This window comes from Scophthalmus maximus, chromosome 2 (assembly GCF_022379125.1).
Source record: "Scophthalmus maximus strain ysfricsl-2021 chromosome 2, ASM2237912v1, whole genome shotgun sequence".
NCBI lineage: Eukaryota > Metazoa > Chordata > Actinopteri > Pleuronectiformes > Scophthalmidae > Scophthalmus > Scophthalmus maximus.
In genome coordinates, this window is record NC_061516.1 from 17284713 (window position 1) to 17310131 (window position 25419).

The 25419-nt window shown below is 44.0% G+C and overlaps 1 protein-coding gene across 2 annotated transcripts in view; it reads left to right on the forward strand.

The window, feature by feature from the left end:
* The first annotated feature begins 157 nt into the window (after positions 1–157).
* The window catches only part of mtus2a (microtubule associated tumor suppressor candidate 2a), a 39759-nt gene continuing 14497 nt past the window's right edge, over positions 158–25419 (forward strand). The window contains exons 1-4 of one of the 2 annotated variants that reach the window (XM_047327269.1): positions 158–430; positions 10782–13094; positions 14593–14851; positions 18075–18323. In XM_047327269.1, coding sequence (XP_047183225.1) covers positions 11043–13094; positions 14593–14851; positions 18075–18323 — 2560 coding nt within the window. In that variant the 5' untranslated portion in view covers positions 158–430; positions 10782–11042. The remainder of the gene's footprint in view (positions 431–10781; positions 13095–14592; positions 14852–18074; positions 18324–25419) is intronic. The other variant, XM_047327270.1, reaches the window with a different exon arrangement.

Here is a 25419-nt window from a genome sequence, read left to right on the forward strand (position 1 = left end):
TTGGTTTCTCTTTGTTTTTGTTGTCAATTTTATATGTTTGAATAGCTCCTGTAAATAAAACGAGCTTTTAAGAACCCCACCTGGTCGCTGTTCGTGCTGAGATCCAGTGATTTGTCTCTTTCTTTCTGTCTTATTTTTTCATGGGCTTGGACAAACTTTTCATCACACTCACATGCTCCAGCAGAGAGCGCACATGCGTCAGAAGAGCGCAGCCCCGGCGCCTGAGCAGAAGGATGCTCGGCGAGGTGTCGGCTGCAGCATCAGCACCGCTCCTCCTCCTCCGGTCCGCAGCATCGCTCTCTCTGCACTCTTTCTGTCTCCGACACTCCGAGGGAGAGAGGGAGGAGGGAAGACGCGCACGTGTTTTGTTTTGCAACTCCTGCGGTCGACCGACAGTTCTTCAATGAACCAACACCAGAGGCACCTGAAGGTAAGTCGCACACGCGACAAACACCCTGCGGGATTTTTCTCCCTTTCTTCTTTTCTTTCTTCTTTTTGCCACGATGCCTCGGAGGCCAGTGTCGGTTTCGCGCGTATTTCTCTTGTAGGATTTGCGTCTCGCTGCTGCGGCTGACTCGGTCCGTGCCAGAAATCTCTAATGGATCTCATCGTGTTGCTTTCGCTTGTTTTGTTTTTTGTTTTGTTTTGTGCAGAAGAAAACGTGTGTGTGTGATGAGGAACTTGACCCGCGCAGGTCGGTGCGTAAGTGGAGCAGCGCACTGAAGATATGAGAGAGAGAGAGAGAGATTTTGATTTTGAAAACACAATGTTTATTAAGATTTACCTGAGAACATCGCGGTCCTCTACAAATGAAATGAGAAAAAAAACACACACACAACAACAAAATAACTGAAAAAAACAGAATAAATCAGGTCATAAAATCAGAGTGAAAGATGAGCTCTCCCTCCGTCACTGAACACACAGCCTGGTGAAACACCACTGGTTTAAAAACTCTTGCATGTCGTTCATCAGAGAGTGGAACCTGAAGTCCAGAGAGAGAGAGAGAAGCAGGTTGGTGTGATGGATGGAGCAGATCAAGTCTCTGTGGGCGATGCTAATGACCAAGTATGGATTATGTAGGCTTAAGACCCGACTTGATGATCCACTGCACTTGGAGAGGACAACCAAGACACTTTGATGACAAGTGTATATAATCATTTGTACTGCTGATTGTTTTTTTTATGTGCAATGTGCCACCGTTTCACCCAGCCTGATTTTGAACCAACAGTTTCTGGCATCAAGTGAAAAGGAAAAAAATGGGGGAAGAAAATACAACAAGCCCCGTCCTCCAACCCATAACAGTTTTGCTTATTTAAATAAAACTGCCAGAGAAGGTGGCAATCGTTTTATAGTTTGTCTATTGTTTCACGTGTCAGGCCATTCAATGGAAGTGTTTTTTTTAAAAGAGTATGAGCAGCACACGAAGAATGTGAAGTTGAAATAAAGATGTGCTTTGATCGGAGAGCGATCACACGTTCAGGGAAGCCCCCTTTTTTCACAATTTACCAGTGGTACTGGTTTCATTTGTTTCTTCTTTCCATGAACCCGACACACTCGTGAAGACCCCACTTCTTCTTCAGTACCTCAGAACAACTGCTGTGCAAAGCCTGAGCAGCCTCAGTCACAGGATATCAGGGGGATTGTTCTGTGCTTGAGTTACTTTTTGCAACGACTCCCATGTGCTCGCCTTCACCTTTGGGCTACTTGGCGTGAGACAGAAGAGAGATGACAGGAGAGGAGGGATCAAATAAAGGTCAGACGGAGGGCGTGTCTTTCACACTCCGCTGTCTCTTGTCCTGATTGATTGGCGTCTGATCCCTGAGACCTTGGTTGGCTCCGCTTCTCTTATCATTGTATTCACGTCATATCATGGTGTTTCTTGCCAGTATTTTCACAATCGCAACTATGTCAGAGTTGACGTCGTTTTGCATTTGGCTGGAGTGTGCAACTATATGTGGATGACAGGATGTTATACATACTACATGTGCGGGAAAGTGTGGGCGTTTATTTGAGCGTTTATTGGAACTGTCTGCTGCCAATATCGATCCCAAAACCAGAGACTTCCCTTACCTGTGCATACATCCCACGTCCATTTCTTTCAATCTCGCCGAGCCCTCCCAGGCAATGTAAATTGTGGACGTTGTCGCTGCATCAAAGCAGGGCATGCAGAGCCCGTGGCACTGGCTTGTGGCTGCTGTTCTAGATGCTGATACATACGTGATTGATTCATTAGGTCTGACCTCAGCAATGTCTGAACAGCGATCAATTCAGCAGATCTCTGCCAGGAAAACAACTCGCAGCAGTGTGTGTGTGTGCCTGCGTGTGCGTGTGTGCGTGCGTGAATCTGTGTTTTGTTTTAGTGCTTGGGCTGAGGTGCTTATGAACGTGTGTGTGTGTCTTGGGTTTCTGCAGGTAAGACAGTTTGTCACAAAACCCATGAGGATAGCACACCAGCGCGACCCTCAAGGTCATTTTATAGGACAGATGAAGGAGGAGGGAGGGAGGAAAATGGAGAAGATAAGTGAAGTGAAGGAGGGAGAAGTACGTTAGTGTGCCTCTCAATGATGTGTTTTGTTCGCGAGATTAAAACATGTACATTAAACATGTATTACGTTTTTGTTTTAACTTTTGTTTGGATGAGAGTTTTTCGCGGATGACAGAACGAGGAGGCGATTACAGCTTGTCATTAACGATTGTTGTGATCATTCATAGTTAGACAATTAGGAGGCTCTGCTCCGCTCTGCTCAGTACGATGATGTGCGAGCTCGTGCGAGTTTGTGTGCACACGCATGTATTTAGTGTGCGTGTGTAGGATGGGTGTCAACACACGTGCAGACACACATTCTCAAATTCACGCGTGCCTTTGTCTGGAAGGTGGCAATGAGCTTGTTGTGGCTCCTCCCCTGCAGTCACAGGCAGGACATCAGAGGGGGGAATGGAAAGGCCCGCCTCTGCCGATGACACACACACACACACACACACACACACACACACACACACACACTCACAAACTTCCCTGTCCCGGGGGAGTCAGCATGAAAGACCCTTTTTCACTTGTGTTTATCAATTTGCTAAATAGTCAGTTTAAGAGAAGTGCTAGAGATTTTTCCCTTTTTATCAAATACATATTTCTGTGCATTATGATTATATAAGTAAGCAAGCTGCAGCCTTTATTAATCAAATGAATGCAACTGTACAGTGTGAATGAGCCTAAACTGTGCGAGTGTGAGCAGCGGTGGTTTTTCGTTTTTTGTAAGAGCCATAGTTCACTTGACTGTAAAAAGCCACCGAAACATTCAGTCCAAATCATTCATTTTTTATGACACGTCTCCAGACTGTACCCTCGTATCTACGTTCTTTTAGAGGCTTGTTCGTGTTCCCAAAAATAAACTAAAATGTCAGCAGTGGCACACGTGAATCCTTAAAATTCCTCCTTGATTTCCCAGAGGAGTTCTTCATCCCATCGTGTCCTCCCTCGCTCTCCTTTATCCAGTGTATGATGAAAAAAAATCCTTTTTGCAGCCAATTCAAATCAACCAAATTATTTTTTGCGGATCATCATCACCACCCAAAACCCTTAGCTAACTCTTCTCCTTGCTCACCTCTCACTGATCCTTTGCCAGCTCTCCCTCCCCCACACCCCTGGGGTTTATCACTTGCACATTACACATTCACACACACACACACACACACACACACATTCACACATTACAATGCAAACTACAATCCCCCCACGTCCCCATTCCTCTCCAGCCCCCCTTTTCATTCTCTGCAGCAGCATTTGCTTCCATTGTGATATTTTCCTAAAATAAACAGGAGAAAGTGACTCAGCCGGTCCAAGATGCACTCAGCTCCTCTTTGTCTGAGCTCTCTCACCTTGCCAGCTTTATGTCTGACTCGGTGTGTGTGTGTGTGTGTGTGTGTGTGTGTGTGTGTGTGTGTGAGATTGTGTGGCACTGGCAACTTCCTCATAGTCCCACAGAGAAATCCACTCTCATTGCCTCCTTTGTCTGCAGCAGCTCTGTATTTGGAGTCAGCTGATCTCTCCTCCTCACCTCTTTGTCCCCTCATACATTTCGCCCACCACCAGCCGTGCAAGAGTTAACGTTTTTCTCTGCGACAGGAGCGAGGGCAGTGGGCGGAGGGGCTTTGCCAATAACAATGCGGTGCTACCAGCAACCGGCGTGGACAGACACCCTCTCTCTCCTCTCCGCCACGCCACCCCATCTGGATATATGTTAGTCTGTGTTTTAACTGCAGGGCACAATGAGCCAATAGACACAAGTCCTACGTCCTCTTCAAATCTCCTAATTCTTTCCTTCAGACCGTAGTTTTCAGTTTATTTTCTAATCATGCTAATCTCCTGTGAACTCCGCGGGTTCCCCCTTTGTTTTCTGTGTTTTTCTCTTATTTCTGTGCCAGATCTTTATTCTTCTCTTTTCCTTTCCTGCCCAAGTCAGCCACAATCCGTCCTCACATGCTGCACAGCACAGAAAAAAAACAGACAGTGACGCAGGACCATGTCGGATTTGGTGGAGATACAGTTCCGGTACTGACCAAAAAACAAAACAATTGAAGAGATGATAAGTTCCATCATTACGTGCGTTTGGTGCAATTGATCTTGCGTTTGCAAGGTACATTTCCCCCCTTGAGAAGTCGTCTCTTTGTCTCTGCTCCTGCCGGACAGCCACTGTAGTTGTGTGTGTAAGTGGCACTTATGTTTCTTTGCATGTAACTTTGCATGCACATGTGTATATTAGTGTCTGGCTTGTTAGTTTAATAAGGTGACGCTTGAAATGGTTGGTGGATGTTTTAGGATTTTATCATTAGTTCCCTAATTATAGCACAGCACGTGTCATCGTTTTAGCTGTGTGTGTAACAAAGAGACAAACCTTTGCGTGTGAACATTTTCATCTCGCCTGGACGAATAAATCCAATTATTGGCATATTGCGATTATCCAACGATTTCCTCGCGGTAGCAAACGCTGCCTGCATGCACACCATAGGGAAAATAAATCAGCTTTTATTGCAGATGATCTGATTTTCTCGTTCCTCTTATTCAGTTTGGTTTGACCACCCACTCTGACCCAAGATCCTGCAGGAATCCTGTTACGGTCCCCCCCCCCCTGATATAGAGGAACTCCCCATGGAGTACAAAGAGGCATCCGAGGGAGAGAGACGCTGAGGGGGAGAGAGGAGCAGAGATTATTTGGGCAGATGTAGTCTGCTGATGTGCCATCTATAAGGATGAAAATGGGATTGATCACCTCACCTAACCCTCATTAACTCTGTATTATTAAGGTGATAGAGACAATGGCAGCAGGAGGAAGAGAGGATGAGGAGACAGGCAGACATGACAAGGAGAGTAAAGGGAATCACTGAAGGGACAAAGCTTAATTGAATGAGACTGTGAGCTACGTATATTGTGCTGCATCCAGATAGCAAACGTTGTTTATGAGGAGCTGGTCTGTCGTTGTTTTTTGATGCACATCTATACGGAAAATCAGAGCAAAACAACAATCAAGCGACTGAAGGACTCTTCCTGGAGCTTCCCCTGTTCTGTGAGGTGCCGAGCTCTCTGGTGTGCATAGGGAGTCATTGCTTGGTTCATGCATACGAACACAAAGGCACAGTTTTATGATCACTTGTGAAATTCTGTCTACAGGGTGCTCATTGTGTCTTCTGTGGAAATGAAGCATTAAGCTTGTTTCGCCTCTATTTCTGTCGGTGTTGTGTTGCTAACAGAGATGGGAGGAGAAGGGCTGGATGACTAGAAGCTTAGCCTAAAGAGACTTTCTCCCTAAGCTTTATCCTGCTGGATCATTGTATGTGAACAGAATCTTTTTTTTTCCAAGTACTTTTACAAGGATGATTATTTTGTGTGTGCAGCATTCGCTGGTTTATTTTTGAACGTCCTCATGTCTTTAGAGGGTAGATGTTCACAAGTTCACACTCAAACACACACACACCGACACACACGTTTCATCCACAATCCAGCCTTGGGAAAGTGTACAGGGACACGCAAGGTTGGTGTCATTAGAGATTAAATACATGTAAAGACACAGTATGCGCTGTATTAGAGGAATGGAATTTCAGCTTTAAGGAAAAGTGCTACGCGTCATTTTAATGTAAATCCTGCACTAGATCTAATTATGTTATATGGCAACACTCAGGAATCATAAATCACGGTTATGTATATGTTGGCGCTCTGTCCATTTGCGATCCCATCTTCACTTTTTGCTTCTACTTCAGTGTGTGGGAATTCACATCTGTGTGTATCGATGAAAGAGAGATGGGGCAACCAGTGTGTGTGTGTGTGTGTGTGTGTGTGTGTGTGTGTGTGTGTGCGTGTGCGTGTGCGTGTGCGCGCGTGTGTGTGCGCGTGTTCCCCTGGGACCACAGAGCTATAAAACCTGTCTGCTCTTCAGTGGGGGAGGAGAGGCGTAAAGCCAAAGCACCAAAGACAAATGGCATCTGTAATAGCCACATGTGCTGCTGCCTCAACAACAAAGACGCCGAGGGAAGGCGCGTGTGCATGCGTTGATGTGTGTGTCTGTGCAGGTGAGTGTCTTTGCGCTGTCACATGCCGACATATGTTTCTGAAAATGTCAACCAATATGATCTCCGAGAAGAAAAACATGAGTTTCTTTGGCAGTTTCTTTTGAATTAACTTAATTTCATCCAACAGATGTTAATAAGATTGACATTCCCCCCCACCATCATACCAACTGTGAACCCTACTCACATACTGGGTTGGGTCACACTTGACTTACGTATGGGAGCAGTTTAAAAAAACTCAGTGTTAAATATTAAATCAAAGCCATTTTTGTGGTTTTACTATTTGATTAGATTTTTGTTTTTTAACATATTTTTTAAATGAAACCTCACAAGGAAGAAATAATCTGGAATGAGAAAAATACAAATCCTCCCCCTCATTTGACCCCCATCCTCTTGTTATTCCTCTTATGGAAATATATGTTCCCAGTTTCTCATTGGGAGCAAATTAGCACTCATTATCATTATATTATGGTAAAGGCTTTTCAATAATTATTTAATTCAGCTCTATTAGGATTATATCACATCAAGTCACTGCAGAAATCTATAGGTCTATATGTGCTATAGTGGTTCAGATGCTGTATTCCCTTGCACCAACCTAATTAGAACGCTTTGTCTCTCCTGCGATGTCTCCCATCCTTTCTGCATCCATCTGCAAGTCTCATCTCCTCCCACCTCATGTGTCTCAGTCGTTCACCCACACAGACGGATTCCTGCTCACAATGAGAGGGGGAATAAAAGAGGACGAGGAGGGCCTCTCTCTCTTCCAGCCCTACTTCACCTTAGATTTTTATTTCCTCTCCATTTTCAGCAAGTCCCTCATCATAGTTTAGTTGATAGTGTAGCATTTCCCACCTTCGGAGAAGAGCTTAATGCAGCGCCTTATTAGGTTAGCAGCCCGATGAAAACCACAAATCCAAGTCCTTGACTGAATTTGATCACGGCCTTGATGTCATCTCATCCTTCCTCACACTCTCAGCATTTCAGCGCTGCGTCCATCCACTCACAGAAATGTGTCTGGTGGAGGAGGGGGACTTGGCGTTCACTCCACTATTGCGTTGTCTGTTGGCCACACGTGTCTTTATCCATGCGCCATGGTTGTGAGGTCTCAGGCGATGCACAGCACAATGTATGCATGAGCTGTGATTGTAAAAGCACTAAGCTGACCTTCAGAACTCTGCTCTCTCTTTCTAACGCTGACCTTTTTCCCCCGATGGAAGATGCAGGGGTCAAGACGTGCTGTATATTGTCCATTTTTCAGGGATATGGCATTGCCATGACAACAGGATAAGAACTGTTCAAAATTTTTCTCAGGTTTTGCCTCCCGCTGTTTTTCCCAGAAGAGTTCAGACTGAGCAGATACCTAGACTAGTGGCTCGCTGAAGCAAAGCCTATACCCTCATTAGTTATTCCAGCCCAGATACCTCAACATGCATATATGCAGGAATAATACTGGTCTTGTCCTCTCTGGTATATTCTGAATTCCATCAAAAGGTAAAAATTATTACCACTTTTAAATCTTTTAAGTGTAAATAAGATTAGCATTTCATCTTATTTTTGCAGATGCAAAAGTGGATAACCGGCAAAGAAATGTTGAAAAAATTGTAAATTAACTACCATATTTGCTTGGTGCACTTTTGACAACATCTTCTAAAACCAAACATGATCCCTGTGAACTTATTTGCTGTGTTTTCCTCTCCATCAAAGACATATTTCCACATCTGTTACTCTTGTAATTTCATAATTCATACTCCAGTCAAAGGGCACATGGATTCCTGTATTATCCCTTTTCCTTCTATCTGTCACCACCATAAGGCAGTAAACGAATGTCTCCTGAAGACGCACCTAGTCTCCCAAGATGCACCAACATTTTCGATGCTTTTTATCCTTACGAGTCATTTTACTCAAATACTTCTTGCCAGATTGGTTTTGTCGGTCTCACTGTTGAGGTGATGTTGCACTTATTGTGGTTCAGCCACTGTGACGGAGCTCCACGCTCAGCCTCCCAAGAATGCTGCCATCAGCACAAGCTCCAGAACTACATCAGTGCCGTAATCGATCTGCCACCATGTCCTCTCAGAGAACTCTCTCGGTCTCGTGCATTCAGTCTCTGTCTCTTCCTCTCCCCCTCTCCCCCTCTCCATCCCTCTCCCTCCCCGCCTCTTTGAAAATGTCTCAGTGTTTTATAATTAGCTAATTATTGGATTGTGTGCGGCAGTTATAGTGTAAATATCAGCAGTGCACACCGTGGATTATGTTGTTTGTCTGTTTGTATACCACATCTCTCTCTCTCTCCTTCTCTCTTCCTCTTTCTCCTTCTCTCTCAACAATCTCTGAATAGATGATAAAAGTCTACATATTTGGGTTTAACAATTGCATGCTTATGTCAAATAACCCCTTTTTCATCATTAAAAACCTCATTCAGCTCACAGAGTTCTCATATTCTTTGAACAGACTTTTCAGGAAACTATGACAATGTCTCCAAATATTTTTAGGATGACCTTCAGGAATGCAAAGCATACCCTTGAATGTCCCCCCCTCCCTGTGCACTTGGACAAACTGTAGCTCATACACCAGCAGCGGAGTGGCGTCAGATGAGCCACAGGCAGTGGAAGCTGTGGTCTTAGCATCTCAGAGTTCACTGAAATCACTGCCAGAGGACACGTGGAGCCGGCACCTGCTAATGAGAACCGACTCTCCCGCTGCACATATAATTATGGGGGTGGTAGTTATATTTGAACTAGGAAAACTACTCAAATATTCTGTGTGATGGTTCGAAGCCACATATTTGCCTACACAATGACCCATCTCGGTCTAAATATACAATATTCACTGCGTACACAGACAGATACAGCATTTGCCTGACCGCTGTGATAGAATATGATTGAAATATAACTTCAGTCTGTATGAGGTCTGTGTATGATCGATAAAATGGGCTATACAGGTAAACAAAAGATACTCTCCTTACTAGGCAAATTAATGTTTGGTTTGGTTTTAATGTCTCTTCCTTGTACAGCTCTTGCATAATGAAAGAGAGACATGTAAATACATGCAGCTCTGGTTAAACTGTCCTGCTGCAACCGTCCTGCAGCAGTGGCATGTTGTGACAAAACCTCTCAGACATCCGCCTTCCCTGCCATCTGCTCATCTATTGCGGGTACATGTTTCAGCGGCACCAGATACTTTCAGTGACTTTGAAATAGTGTCATGTACTCAGAGCGACACAACATTTTCAATCTTGGTTTTCTGTGCACCCGACAGAATGGTGATTTTGATCTGAAGCCGGATGTGCTGCTGCGCTCGATCAAATGGTGGCATTGACCTAACCAGCCATATGGCATGTTGGCGAAGACATGTTGAGAGATGAGTGTTAACTCCCCTGCAGTGCTCAGGCATACAGTATGGATTTATCCCTCCGGAGCTGGTGTTTCTACTCTTCACCTACGACAACACCTGCACATCATTTCCATGTTTTTTTCATGTTAGAGACATGAGACACTGTTTGCTTGTGTTTACGCCGCAAACCCAAATTGGTTGGAAGATGATTTTTATTGCAGATGTTTTCATCTTCATGCTGTCTATTTTTCAATGTCTCCAGAGGAAAAAAGCTCATTACAAAACACTTCACACCCTTCCCTCTCTTCCTCTTGTCGGTTCCCTTTATTCATCAACCATTCCCATGGTGATTCCTTCACTTACATCCAAACAGTCTGTACTCTGAGCTGTCCTCCTCTTCTCTTATCACGTTTGTCTTTTCCTCTTGCCCTACAGTGAACATCCATCAACTTTTTTTTAATTTAATAATTAATATTGTGCTACTACAACATTATTATTCCTAGATTGTATTTAGCCACCGATCACATCACATTTTACACTTGAATTAATGTAATTTAAGGTATAGTTGGTCTTTAAAAATGGACAAAAAAAGGATGCATTTAAAATTGAAACCAGGTAGTTCCAAGTCTGTCACTCCCTGTCATACCTCCTGTGTATTTCTGTCTCAAAGACACCCAGTTCCTTTTTGTTTCAAATGACCATCCATTGATATTGAGTCACAAAACACTGTGAACTATACCCTGCTGATTGCCAAAATTGCTGCTACACAGACCAGACTAAATGCATGAGTGCATGAGTGAAAAAAAACTGAATGGCTTCCACAAAAGTGGATGTAATTCAGGCATATGAGTCGCTCTTGCTTACAGATTCTTTTGTTGTTTTTATTTCAGATTGAACAGCCCATCATCTCCCTGAAGAGGTATCAAAGACAGCTTCGTAACGACAGTAAAGGCAAAATAGGCAGCGGGTTGAAATGAAAAAGATTTCATGAGATGACAATTTGTCCCCAGAATACTCAACTGAAGGGCCATCGTCACACAGACCCTGAGGGAAAGAGACAGGCAATTGAAAGATCTCATCTATAACTCTATAGATGGCCTCAGCACCCTGGAGGTGTCTTTGAGTGAATCAGCCAAAAGATCAGGTCCGACATGAGCATCCCAACAAGTTTCCAGGGACTGAGGGTCAGAGGAGACAAGGTTGCAAACAAAACTCAGATCCAGTTCCCCCAGTCTGGGGATGATAATGCTAATCAATTACCTTCTATTGGTGATCAAGAAAGGAGGAGACTGACTAAGGACAAAGGCTACAGTTCCATTCCTCCTTTAGTCTCCAAGAGTGATTCCCCTGACAAGTTAGTGATCTGGGGCTCTGAGCAGCAATGCATGGAGCCTGAGCTCAGCAATTTTGAGCTTTTGGAGTGTCAGGGGATACATACATTTTTGGGAAACAGGGACCAGGAGGAGGAGAATGAAGAGGAGGAGGACGATGGAGGAAGTATGAGAGAGGGTCCCATGTCAATATCCTCCAGTTCAACTGCCAGCTCTGCTTCAACTGGCATGAGGAGATATGACAACGACTGCAACAAAGTGGAGACCAGAATACAGAGGGGTAAAGAGGTGCAGAAAAGGATGGCCTGCCATAGCACTGAAGAGCTAGACACATGCGTGACAGGTTCAATAGAAAAAAGGAACTCCAGATCAGGCAGGGACAGGCAGAGTGTGGGTCTGAAGGAGTCAAAGTCTGAGACAAATGTGTTTGTCTCCAGTTTGTCAGCCATCGCCCTCAGTGGGAGCTTGTCATGTGCTCTGGATAGTAGCGGGGAAGCACAGACTCCCATCTCTCTGTCCAACTCCAAGACCAACGCTTATCCAAATGCCAACAACGCTACCTCAGCCCAGACCAGGAGAAGGGCAGTCCCTGCAGATGCCAACCAGAACTCTGCATCATCGCATCCTCAGGAGAAACATGACTGTCCTCAATTCTGCAGCCAAGATCACAGGCAGAAGGAGGGAAGCCATCATAGAAATGGATTGTCCTCTGATGTGGGGTTGGGCCAAAGGCGCAGGGCTGGATTTGATGAGAGGGCTCTGCCACCGCGACAGCAACAGCTAGTCAGACCCCTCTGTCAGACCGAGATGGGAAGAGCAAGGAGCTCAGCAGAGCCCAATGCTCATCAAGATGAGAGAGAGCAACCTACTTCTCCCAACAACACTACAGATTATTACAGTAATGGGTCAAACATAAAGTTTACAAGATCATCTTTACGTGAACCATCAGATTTCTCCCATCTGTACAACACATATGCACTCTCCCAGCCCAGGCAGCCCAACCAAGCAGCCCAGAGAGAGGTGGACAAACAGCCAGCTCCAGCACCAAGGCATCATTCCTGCCCCCCCAACCCTTCCACCTTAGAGAAGAGACCCCAGACTCAGTTCACATACAGAAGGAATTGCTCCAGTCCCAACAGGACGGGTGTTGAATCCAGGTCATCTACCCCTCCCCACTCCCCTCTTAGGACACCCCAGGGCTCACCACGCAGGCAAACCGCCATGTACCATGTTTCCAGAAATGTCTCTGGAGTGAGACACATCCCATCGGGAGGCAACCCTGCTGTAATAACGTCAGCTCAGGGCCATGGCAACAGTTGCTTGAGAGCACCAGTCAAAACTAATATAAGCACAAGTGGAATCCCCAAAGCGCCTCTTAACAACCAACAGATCTCCCCCCACCCTAACCACAACTCCAGCCCCAAAGAAAGCTCCCCATCACCTAAACTTAAGCCCAAAGGAGTTCGCCCTAAAATCATTACTTATGTGCGAAAGAATCCTCAGTTCAAGCCTCAAGCTGCTGACGGACCTTATCAGGTTTCCTCTCTACCGTCCAGGCTCTCGGCGAACTCTCATGGCCAAACACCCACTTCCTTCAAAGGCACCGCTAAAGACCCCTGCAGGCCTGACACAGAAACCAGAGGAGCCCCAGCACTCATTGCCCCCAATCTGCTCTATGACAAGTACCGCCAAGACATGCAGACAAACATCTTCCCATCAGGTGTTCTGAGCAGGAGTATCAGGCCCCCTGGTCACGCAAACACTGTTCCCCCTGCACACACACATGTCAATCCACATGTGCACACCCACAGTCATACAGCACCACCGAAACTGGGCAGCAAAGCAGACAACTTCTATGGGACAACGTCAGAGGTGAGTAACATACTGTAAGTACTGTGTATAATTTTAGCGGATCATCTAAAGGAGCCCGAATGATATGGATTGGAGTTTTAAAAAAATCTGATACCAATATATTGTCCAATACATATATTTAAATAGAGAAAACAAAATTGCCCTCTAACATGATTTCTAAGATTTTACTGTCAAACCCTTATGATTAAGCAATGTAATGATATTTTACAGTTTAACCATGAACACAAATACAACCAAATATATATAGTTTTAAGATAATGTAAAAAAAAAATGAAGATCATTTGTAATGTAAAATGTAAACATAAATGCACATCTTTTGAGCATTATTTATTCTGTAATAAAAGTTTTCATATTGGTGCATATTGGTCAAAACCAATGTCTCTGAAAAAGGCTCATATTGACCGATTTTTATCGGCCAAACGATAAATCTGTGGGGCTCTAATCCACAATCACAGTGTACGCACACAGACAAAAAGGAACAGCGACAGAATTTAATTATGATTGATGTATCAATTAGCAGCAGAGAATTACTGTTAATGTATGTCACATACATTAACGCTGCATCCTTATGCTCCGTGGATCCTCCATTTTCCTGAGTTGGTTAGTTTTCCGATTATTCTCCCACCCCACGAATGCACTTCAAGTACAAACTTATGTTAATTTTTCTTCACTCAGCATTTCAATGTCCCTAGTTAGTATCCATATTTTCTATCCCACACTAAACTATCTATAATTAATCACAGATATTCCACATCTTATCCACAATCTTTTAGATCTGCGCATTATTGCTTTAAAATCATCGCTTATTGATTTTGATTAAATAGCTTTATTAGGCATTCATATTCATACAGCGTCACGCACTAACATGTGGAAATAAATAGTTAATGCACACTGATGCACAAAGCCTGCAGGGACAAGGCTTCATATAGCACTGCATGTACTGTATGACAGTATTTTGTCACATACAGAGTCATTTAGTTTACTCTTTAATTATTCCGGATGGTGTTAAACCAGTTTCCCCTCTTCTCTTGGCAAATAAAATATGCAGGGGGTTCGAGAGGTGTATCACACAGCAGTCATGCAACCAAACTGGAGAAATTCTCATTATTAGATACTGTCTATTGCACATGATCGGTCATATCATATACTAATCATATGTTTTGTTCAAACTGAATTTTTGATAACAAAGAGATCTAAGTTTATATGTTCAAAGATGTCGAATAATACTTTGGAATCTGATATTAGATTGCATGGTGCATCAAAGGCTTTGTTTCTCACTGTGTCCGCAGGCAAAATATACAAAAGTAATAATGTCTTGGCAGGAAGATGTTTATCAGTAAACACATGAGATGCCAGCTGCAATGTATGTCTATTTTGAACTTTAATGAGGTTATGTATATATATATACTGTAAATGTAAACCATTATGTATGTTTTTGCAAGATAAATTGCAAGATAAATTATCTTAAAGTATTGTTGATGATGACTTTGACTTTAAGGTGGCAAGATCTTCCAGTGTAAAAGGAAGTTCTGCTGAGGACACGCTGCAGCCGCAGACAGCGGCTCAGGCCGGAGGGAGCGGCAGTCTCCTGCGCTCTGGCAGAGGACTGCGTCTGGGCCTGGGAGCTGTCAACAGGACGGCTACGGGCATTGCCAAGGGCAGAGGGCCTGGTCAAGGTCAGAGGTCTGTGCTGGTCTTCAGCCAGCCTGTCCAGCCTGTCAGCCCAGCAACCAGTCAGAGAAGCCAAGACAACACAGGTAAATAAAAACGTTCCCTCACAACATGTTTTTTGGGTTATGTTTCCTCACACTAAACAGCTGGATTGCCAGATGGAGACAGTCTCTTTGGAGCATCAGATTTTAATTTAGCAACCCCAAATTCAACACACAATTGAGGACCCTTATCTTTCTTCTCCTTTGCAGCAACGAGTAGTTGTGGGAATGTTTCTCCCTCAAATTGGCAGAAGATGAAGGCAGCTCATTTTCAAATGCATTCTCTGAGATAAATTTTGGCTGATGTGATTGGAGGGCTTTAAGAAATACTCCGAGGGGACCCCCCCCCCCTGCTCCACAAGGATGCCATCTCATCTACAAAACAAAATGAGTGAATGAATAATTGAACGCTTGCTCACACATTTTCTGCAAATTTCAAATTTCAATGTGTCAGATAGCACCTCTGACTTCCATGAGGTTTGCCTGACAGCTCGACTGTCACTGGAATATTGAAGTCTGAAATTGGTCCATCGCCCTGCAATCTGATGGAAAAGCTATGGCATTCATCACTTCCATGCATATTTGACCTACTCCTTCCCTGAGTGCGATAACCCAAACACACAGTGAGAAATACATGTGCGTGTGTACATTCAAAGATACACACAAGTAAGCCAAAGCTGCACATTCAGAATCGATTAGCACAGAGTTATGATGTCCCAGGCATCCTCATCATAATCCCCATTAATACATATGTATGGTGTCTCACTGCTGCTTGGCCCTCTGGCAACCACAGGCTTTGCAGTGCAGAGCAAATAACCCTGCTGCACCCTGCCCGACACACTGCAGAGATAAACACCTGTTCAAATATACTGTATATATGTCGCACTGGCCATTATGTGTATTGTGTGTATGAGTGTCGGTCCTTGTAAACATAGGCTATGTAATTGAGGGATTTCCTGTTGATTTTTGTGGATGTTGTTTTTTTTTTGTCCTGGAGAAATCTAACCTTTCTTTCTTTTATGTTTTCTCCCTTCGTCACTGTAAATTCAAACTCTTTCAGCCTTTTTGTGAAAGCTAATCTCTCCATCTTAAGTTTGTATAGTACACTAATTGTACCATATATCTATTGTATGGCTGTCCACTTACTGTAACTGCTCGTATAATTATGCTGCAGGTTTCAAAACCTATATTGTTACGTTAATGATGATCACACGACGGAACATTTGTGCTGAAGCTACTTGAGGCTGTGGTCCTCCCTGCCTCACAGCAGCGAAGCCCTGCGCCTCGCTCCAGCGGAGCTGCAGAGATTGCGGTGCGCTCAAGTATCACATTGGATAACATGCAATTTAACGCTGTGTGGAGGAAATCTGTGCAGGTTGTCGCAGCTCACCTTGGGCTGTAATTAAAATCGGTTGGTCATTAAAGTGCTTATCCCAGCTCCCTGTACCATTGACTTTCCTGAAACATATTTACATTATTCATCTCGAGTTAGGCCGCTCTTTATTTCAGTGAAAGCCGATGGAGGAAAATGTTGCCTTTGCTAAAGGATTGTGGAGAAACTGCAGGTAGTGTTTCAGACCTAAGGGCAAAGTGAAGTTATGTTATTCAAATGTATAATATGGCCGAAGGGGGGGAAAGTGCAAGCCCAGGAAAACACCTAGGCTTTTATGATTTATTGTGCATCCCCTAAATACCCATTTGCATGAATGTTGGTCCTATTTTTGTACCTTTTATGGCCCACTTTTATCAGGTATAGTGTATTGTGCAGGTAGAATTTGTGAAATGAGAAAGTGGAAAGAGGTGTGTGTTTTCATTTAGCAGGAGCTTTGGTCCCTGATATCGCCCCTAAAGTGGATATTTGCCCGCATCACTTCTCCCCATTGTCTCTCTGATGGGTGGAATGGAGTGGGGGTGGGGGCTGGGGGGAGGATGAGGGCATTTATCTTTAATGACCATGACCTTCTCACTCCAGAGGGGTGTCCTATTTCGTCTCTCTCTACCAACTGCCTCTCTTGTGTCGATAGCATGCACCCGACTGGAGCGCTGTGGCAGAAGGAGAGGAGAGGAGGGCTGTCCACCTTATCTCTGCAGCCAGCAGGGGATGATGCTCCTCTTCTGCAGGATCTAGATACTTTACTGCAAGCTGGGGCAGCCAGAATGGGGCTTCTTTATCCGAGGGCCTGGGGTTTTGCCCAAAAACGTGTGTGTGTGTGCGTGTGCGCATGTGACTGTGCCTTTGCGTGTGTGTGTGTGTGTGTGTGTGTGTGTGTGTGTGTGTGTGTGTGTGTGAGTGTTTCATTGGTCGTTCATGCCTGCACATTTTATCTGTCTGCTGCTGGAAATCATAGATTACCAGGAGAGAGGATTTCTCCCCATTGCTCACTAACAAAAGCTGCCACTATGGTGCTGTGATTACTTTTTTTATCCTCCCTTTCTCACTTTGATTCCCTGACTTTTCTTTCTTTTCCCCTATAAAGATGTTTTCTCTCTCCTTCAGTGTCCTCTTTCTTTTAATACTGCTTTCCTTTGTTTCTGGTTTAACGTCTGGAAACCTGCATCTCAGCTCACGGCTTTTAGAATATTTGGGCAGTCAGAATTATTGTTATACCTACCTATTGTAAGAAACCTGGAAACCGGATGAATGAACGGGAAAGATATATCGCCTACCTCGTAAATTGTGGGTGTCACCTCAAATGTCATAACAGCATTGGCATTAGAGAAACTGATGGCCACCGGCCCAGTCTGCAAGCAAAGCCAGAGCCAAAAGCAGCCATTAGCAGGTTGTTGTGTGTATGATTATTGTATTTTGCTTGATGCAGAAGCCGGAGACGCGACACAAACAACTTCCCGGAGCCTACTGGGAGCTTAATCAACACAGAGTGACGCAAGAGTCACAGGGGAAACAAACATCATGGCCCTGCTTAATATCCTGCATTTATTTTGCTGCGAGTGTCGGTTAACAGGTTTACAGTTGTCACTCAAACACACACATAAAATCTTGTTTACTATACTTGTGTGTGTGTTCAGCGCATGCACACGCACACACACACACACACACACACACACACACACACATATGCTGCAGCTCACACAAAAGGAGCATAAATGCAAATTATTACCAGATAAGATGAAATTCAGGGAATCATGACTTGCTTTGTTTTCTGTTGTTGGTCAGCTCAGCTAAGGACATTAAGATTCGACAGAATAGAGGCGAAAACTTTCTGATTTCAAACTATGATCAAGTCCTCATTCTGTGCTATTCTGACAGATGACCAGGTGTTCACCCAACATGCTCCGGCTCCGGCGACGGCAGCGGCCCAGCCCCAGTCCGCCGCCTCCCGGTCTCTGCTGCCCAAGGCAAGCCAGACAGGCCTGCGGCCCCCGGGCTTCAGCTCCAGCCGTCACCCCGCAGGCCGCCTGGCGGCGTTCGGCTTCATCAGGAGCTCCAGTGTGTCGTCCGTGACCTCGGCTCACTCTGCCGACAGCACACAGAGTGACCCCTGCAGGACAGCTCACCGTGAGTGCGCTCTTCACAAATCTGTCCACACCATGTGTTTGTGAGATCCGATTCCTGCTGTGCGTTTAGTTTTTGCTGTACCGTGTCTTTTTGACAACGTTCTGGTATTTATCAGTTAAATAAATGGTTTCGCTCAAAATCGCCTACTTTATCACTACATCATGAGTACGCTGCTATCGTCACCATGCTTTTTTTTATTGCCCTGTATTCCCCCGTATGAATATAGTTTGCATAAACAGCCCCCTCCCAAATTCATTATGTTGCAGTTTGCTTTCTCTTCCTGAGCACCGCCCCACTTAAAATGTTTTCTTCAATCTGTGTTTTCACACACGAGCTCCATGTAATTAGAAACAGCAGTGCTGCAGTTGGGGACACGATGGACAGATTGTTTCTGGCAATGCAACGAAATATTAATGGTATAATAGTGAGATATTATGAAGGATATTCAAAGGTTTTACGGTGTGTTCCGTTATTCTTATGTTTGTACATCCGTCACACATGATTGTCAGGGGATTTAATATTATTTGAATTAAATTATTATCGTATATAAGACTACATATCAGAACATTGTGACATTGTCAATAATTCATTTGCACCAGGATGATTTTTTTTGGTGCATGCTGCAAAGCTCATACGATGACTTTTAATTTGGACTTGGATGGATGGAAAGGATGACTATGAATGTGTCCACAGCTTACTGCAACAGCGACATTCCACTACAATGCCCTTTGGGTCATGAAAAAGTCCCTGTTTCACAGCTCAGCTTATTTTAGCTTCTTACATCTGAAATGTATATAAAATTACTAGAGCACAACATCCACGTCATCAGTAATTTAGCAAGCTGGTAACTGGGTCTGTGCTGCGGATCCACTCAGCGTTCTCAGAGATAACAGTTTGCTGACTGAACTGTGGGAATAGTTTTCATTTTCACAGTCATGGGGAGCCGGAAGTGTAACTGGCATGTTGTGATTTCAGTGCTGCTGCTCCGGCTGGTTGGTTAGTTGGCTGATTTTGTGGTAGCTGTGTGTGTGTTTATAATGTGACCTACATAGAAGGGAGAACTTGCTCTCGCTCTCCCAGTTACAGATGACGTGCAGCATCTGCACGTCTCACGCACGTCAGACCCCCTGTTATGTCATCGTTCCTTTCCCTCGTTCCCTCCTTTCGTACCCGCACTTTTTTTCATCCATCTTTTTTCTCTCTGATTGGTTGAAAATGAGTACAAACTGTGCGGTAATGTCGGGGAGCCACCTCTTCGGCAAACAGGAGTCCCTCAGGTAGCAAGAGAAGAAACTGTAGATTTTCATTTCATTTCATAATTAACTAATCGCATGTTGTGTATTAGCAGTTTTTTAGATTTAGATTTAAATAGTTTTCAAAGAGAGAATGCCAAGCATCTACTGGATATTGGAATATTAATATTATTACATAATTAACAATGAGCAGATAATTTGTCCACAATGACATTAATTGTTTGTCAAAGCGTTAGTGTGCACTATGAGCGAGGTATTATATTTTTCTTCTTGTCCAGTTTTTCTTTTTATTCTCCCCTATATTTTCATACATGAACTGAATCACTAGCAAACAGGGACAAGAATTAAACCCCAAACTTTAATTGCCAAACATCAATAGATCTCAAAGGTTGTGGCACTACAGCAATCAGTTACTCAAAGTGATATTTTTTCCCCCGGAATCTACAGTCTGTGTAGCAAAAATGTTAAAAGTAGTGCAGCGTGTAATAGTTTTATAGTCTTATATGCCACAAAATGCCACCTGCAGCTATATTTTGATTTTACTATCTCTATTTTGCTTTGTTGTCGGAGACAAACATGCAGCATAAATATTAGTATTGAATTATTCCTCCCTTTCTGGTCTAATAGCTTTGTTTGAATAGTCCTTTCCCAAATAAATTACGCTGCAGATATCAATATCGTGAATCAATGGGATGAGATTCAAGCTGGAGAGGAGCCTCTGCTGCGTCGTTCTGGCCAAAGATAACAAGTTCATTCTGAGCCACATACATCAGACTTAATGTGACTCTTTATGTTACAGAAACAAGTGCATCCAATAAATCCTGAAGATAAATATACACACAGTAAAACAATGACCGGATCACTTGCTTGTTAACATATTTTCTGTTTAAGAACCTGCGAGTATTAATGTGCATATTTATGCCAGCCATCTATCACCTGTAGTTCAAAACTCCATAGACGGCATAGACATAGACAGACATGACCACTTCATAAATATTACACCTGCTCACACACACACACACACGCAGACACACACACACACTAACAAAGCACCTGCCGGCAGAGCATGAAAGAGCCGCGGCTGTTAAAGGTGTTGCCTGCAGCAGACTGTTCCTCTTCCTGCTGCGGCTCAGAGCACAGTGAGACCAAGGTGGAATCAGGGATGATAGACATGAGAGGCAAAAGATTAAGGGCCTTTGATGTTCATTTCTCCGTGTGCGTCCGCTTGCGCGCGACACGGTGTGAAGGGCAGGGCGGGAGCATTTTACTCCCACGTTTGACTCTGTGTGGTGCTCGTGACCTTTGGCTGCGAGGCGTCTGAACTCCGCGCTCTATTTGAGCTCTGCAGCCTACAACGGGCTCGACTGTAGATCCCACTCTGTCTCTGTCACTGTGTGAGCACTTGTTGAGCTTTGACCAAGAGGCTTCGGGGTCTGACGTGTTTGTTTGTCTTAACTTTCTGTGGGATATGTTCATATTCAAAGTTATACAATGTCTTGTCTTTTTCTGGAATCTGGACTCAGTTGTTATATTGATTTTTATATCTTGTCTTGTCCTCGGGGGAAATTCAGAATGGTTGAAGACATTTTGTTCGACGTTGACGCCTTCCGGGATATCGTCAATGTCACCAAAAAAGGATGCATTTTTAAATCCTTACATAGTCAAAAGCAGTTTGTGAAATATTGTGGTATGATTCAGAGTGACTGCACAAATTAATTGCAGCAAGATGAGGACAGAAAAGTTAAGTAACAGTCAGTTTATAAGAATCTGCTTCTTGTAATTTCCAAGGGCTCTGTCTCTGTTGAATCTATTTTCAACGTACAGCAGGTGTGCAAGTACAGGAAGCATGTTTGCAATATTTGTTTTTCCTCTTCCACTCTGCGATCGTTGCCTCCTCTCGCTGCACCCCGACTCTGACCAAAGAACAGACAGATTGTCAGATGAGTTCTCAACACATCCTTCCACCAAGGATATCGGGGGAGCAGAAGCAACCCACTACTTCCTTCTGCAACAGAGAAGAAAGGCCAGGCTCAGTTTCTTGTTTTCCCCATTGATTAGCAAGTAAAACGGACTCCATTAGGGCTCTGGATGATACCAACAGGAGAAATCATTAAGGAATAGAGTGATGGGGAGGGGAAGGATTGCAGGGCTCTGGTAAAGTGGGTTAGAGGAAGATCCCTGCGGTTTAAACTCCCCACTGTCGTAGCTGGTCAACCTCTGATCAATGATGCGTGGATGCATGTTAATGTGGGTTGTTTGTCTGTGAAGAAAAGAGGGACGAGGCAGAGGGAAGGGATATATACTAGGCTTGAGAGAATATGCCATCATTTTCACAAGCATTCATTTTTTTCATGATGTTGAAAAAAATATGATTGGTTTATTTCTGGTTCATGTGCATTTTCCCAACTGACCAGACGGGCCAATAAAAGAGGACATTGGTCCATTATTTTTTTCTATTATTATTTTGTAGTAACGGGGGTGTATTGTAATTGGCATCTGTCTCTCTGTCTCTCTGTCTGTCTCTGTCTCTCTGTCTCTCTGTCTGTCTCCTATACTCCTATTCGGATTAAACTTGGCAGGTTGGTTTGGGGCAGCGTGAAGACCTTGCGCAATTGATTTATTATTATCATTTATTCTTTTCCAAAATCCGTCAAAGGTCAAGGTGAGAGCATGGTATCAAAGTATAGCCTAATGCTAAAGCATGGCAAACACATTGGCATGGCAAGGCAGTCGTCTTTATATAGCACATTTTAATACACAGAGGTACAGTAGATCCAAGGTGCCTTACAACGACATTAAAGAAAACACAGAGACAAAGTTAAAAGCGCATTTCAAAACAATTTGTCAAGAGGAGCAAAATAAAAGTGATTAAAAGAGAAGAGTAGAAGCGGTAAAGAGATTTAAAAAGGCAAGAGAAGTCCCTCAGGCCCTTCATTAGACAAATACAGGGGACATTTCAACATGTGGAAACACACAAACATTTAACACACCCCCGCACACAGGAAATCAAGGTGACATTGAGCCAAGCTGTGTTATGGCCTTGATTGATTCTTATCGCCTGTTTGCATATTTATGCATTCAAGAGTGTTTGACAAGAACCGCGGGGGCTACAGGCTACTCTATACAACATTGATTAGCCATTAACCCAATCCCCCCTTTAGCCAAGTCTTTGACATCACCTAAGCTTCTTCAGTGTGTATGCGTGTGTGCGCGTGTGTGCGTGTGTGTTAGATGGAGAGGATTCATGCATACGGGGATGCCTGGTTAATTCCACTGTGATTGACAGACTCCATTACATAGTTGAGAGTAGAATCCAGCAGAAAGAAGCAGATGAAGCAGTGCTGTTGAGCCGCGCTGACTCCTGGACGGAAACTCAATCGCCAAAACAAACAGAGTATTAACACCTCTAACCATCTCCTCCTCAGGTGATAATGAAATAATGGTGAAAATCAAATGAAGGAAAGAGGGTAACTGAGCAGACAGCTAAGGGGAGGGGGGGAGAAGAGTTGAGGGAAGATGCGGTGATAGAAAGTAAATTCAATGAGGCTAAATGAGCAGAGGGGAGAGAAGGAATGGAGAGTGTGAGAGAGAAATGAGCGGAAAGAGGAGGATGGAGAGGCTGGCGCAGGGAGGAGAGAGGGCGCAGTACCCCAGATGCAATGGCTCAGATCTGGTCTGTGAGTCATGCTGGCTCAATGTGAGCAGATGGTTTCTATGGTGCATGTGCGCACACAGATATATACACACACACACGCACACACGCACACACACACACACACGCACACACACACACACACACACACACAGAGAGAGACACTCACACTACTAGAGCAGCAAATTAGATGGGCCATTTAGATATGGCTGCCATTCTGTGACTGACGAGAGGACAACTAACATGGCAGCGTGTTACTGAGGCAGCAGAGCTGTGACAGTGAGGATGGGCTCAATGGGTCTTTTCATGAACCGATAACCTCCCAGCGTATATTTCATCCAGCGTCGTGTTCATCACTGTTTATGGTTTTGACTGATGAAACACAGAGAATGTGGAAACAGGAGCATCAGACTCAGGTTAACAAGTAAATCTTTAATATGTGATTCTGTGTTGCACTAAAAAGAAAAAAAGCTTTGTTGGTGTGTTTTTTCTCTCAAATTACACAACAGAATCCTCTCTCCCACTGAGCTACTGTACCTTCATCACTGTCTACATTGCCAATCAATTCCTTTTTTTTGTTCCACAGCATGTGTAGGTTTTAAGACTCAATCTGGTGTTTCTCAAGGATTTCACCCTGTTGACATTTAGCTTGATGGTTTCTCAGTTTTTCACTTATTTTCTATTTTGATTCAGTTCAATGCTCCGCTGCCTCCTTCGAAGATAATTTCTGTGAATGTTGATTTGATGGGAACATCGTGAGGGAACATCACCAGTAACACTGTGCAAAGAGTGAGTCATCATTTGATGGAAAATTAAGATTTTACTGAAGTGTGTATACAACACAACTCTGGTCTTATTTGTCTCCAGACATGCTTTGAATCTTGAAAGTTCACCTGTCAAATGTGCACAAGGCCTTTTGACGATTAGATACTGGTGTACCAGAGGAGGGCCACTCTCCTGTTGACCATAAGAGGTGAAATACTTCACGTCCTTCTGGTTTGGACTGAACCTTCACAGTATTCTGACGTCTGGGTCCTGATAGAGGACAGGAGACCGGTGGCTGCTGCTGTCAGACTTTAAGATTTTCATATTGCACTTGTAACAGGTGCATATGCTGTGATTATTGCAAATGCGGTCGCCTATTTATTTTTGTGACTGGTAGACAAAGTGACAGGCATTTTAAACCAGCTTTGAACAAATGACAGGAAGCAGCAGTTAATAAGCAGAACAAATGGTATACTCTTCAGGCTCAATTACACACCCTGTCCTCTGTACTGAAAGTGATAAATGAAGCCGACATACGTCCGTGAGAACATGCAGTCTAATTAAACTGGCAGAATTAAAATTAGGCTTCAAAATCTAAACTATAAAATCAGTGTGTAAGCCACGTTCCTTATGTGGTAGAAATAGTTGTTGAAGGTTGTCTTATTGTATGCACCACTGTATATTTAGTTGTTCTCAGTTCTAGTTGTATGTCTACACACCTTGTGTAAACGTCCATATAATATAGAATAAAACATGAAGTATAACGGTTATTAAAGGGGCATTGATTCAAAATCTTCAAAATGTTAAACACAGGACTTTGTGGAATGGCAAATTTGATCTACATAAAGGATCTAAGTACCTCTTCGACCACTGTATGCAACATGGAAATATTCATAAAACATTCATTCATTCATTCATCGTCTACCGCTTTATCCATTTAAGGGTCGCGGGGGGTCGCTGGAGCCAATCCCAGCTAACATTGGGCGAGAGGCGGGGTTCACCCTGGACAGGTCGCCAGCCTATCGCAGGGCCACATACAGATACGGACAATCATTCACTCTCACATTCACACCTACGGTCAATTTAGAGTCTCCAATGAACCTAACCCCATTCTGCATGTCTCTGGACTGTGGGAGGAAGCCGGAGAACCCGGAGAGAACCCACGCATACACGGGGAGAACATGCAAACTCCACACAGAAAGGCCCTGGTTGAACCGGGATTCGAACCCAGAACCTTCTTGCTGTGAGGCGAAGGTGCTAACCACTACACCACCGTGCAGCCCATTCATAAAACATGAATAAAATATTTTTAAAAAGCTGAATAGTTTGGTGGGAAAAACGGCAGACCGGCCGCCAGGCGTTGCCTTATGCACGTCCGTGCCATCGTGATGTCCGGATGTAACCGAAGCACCGGCCGGATTACTGA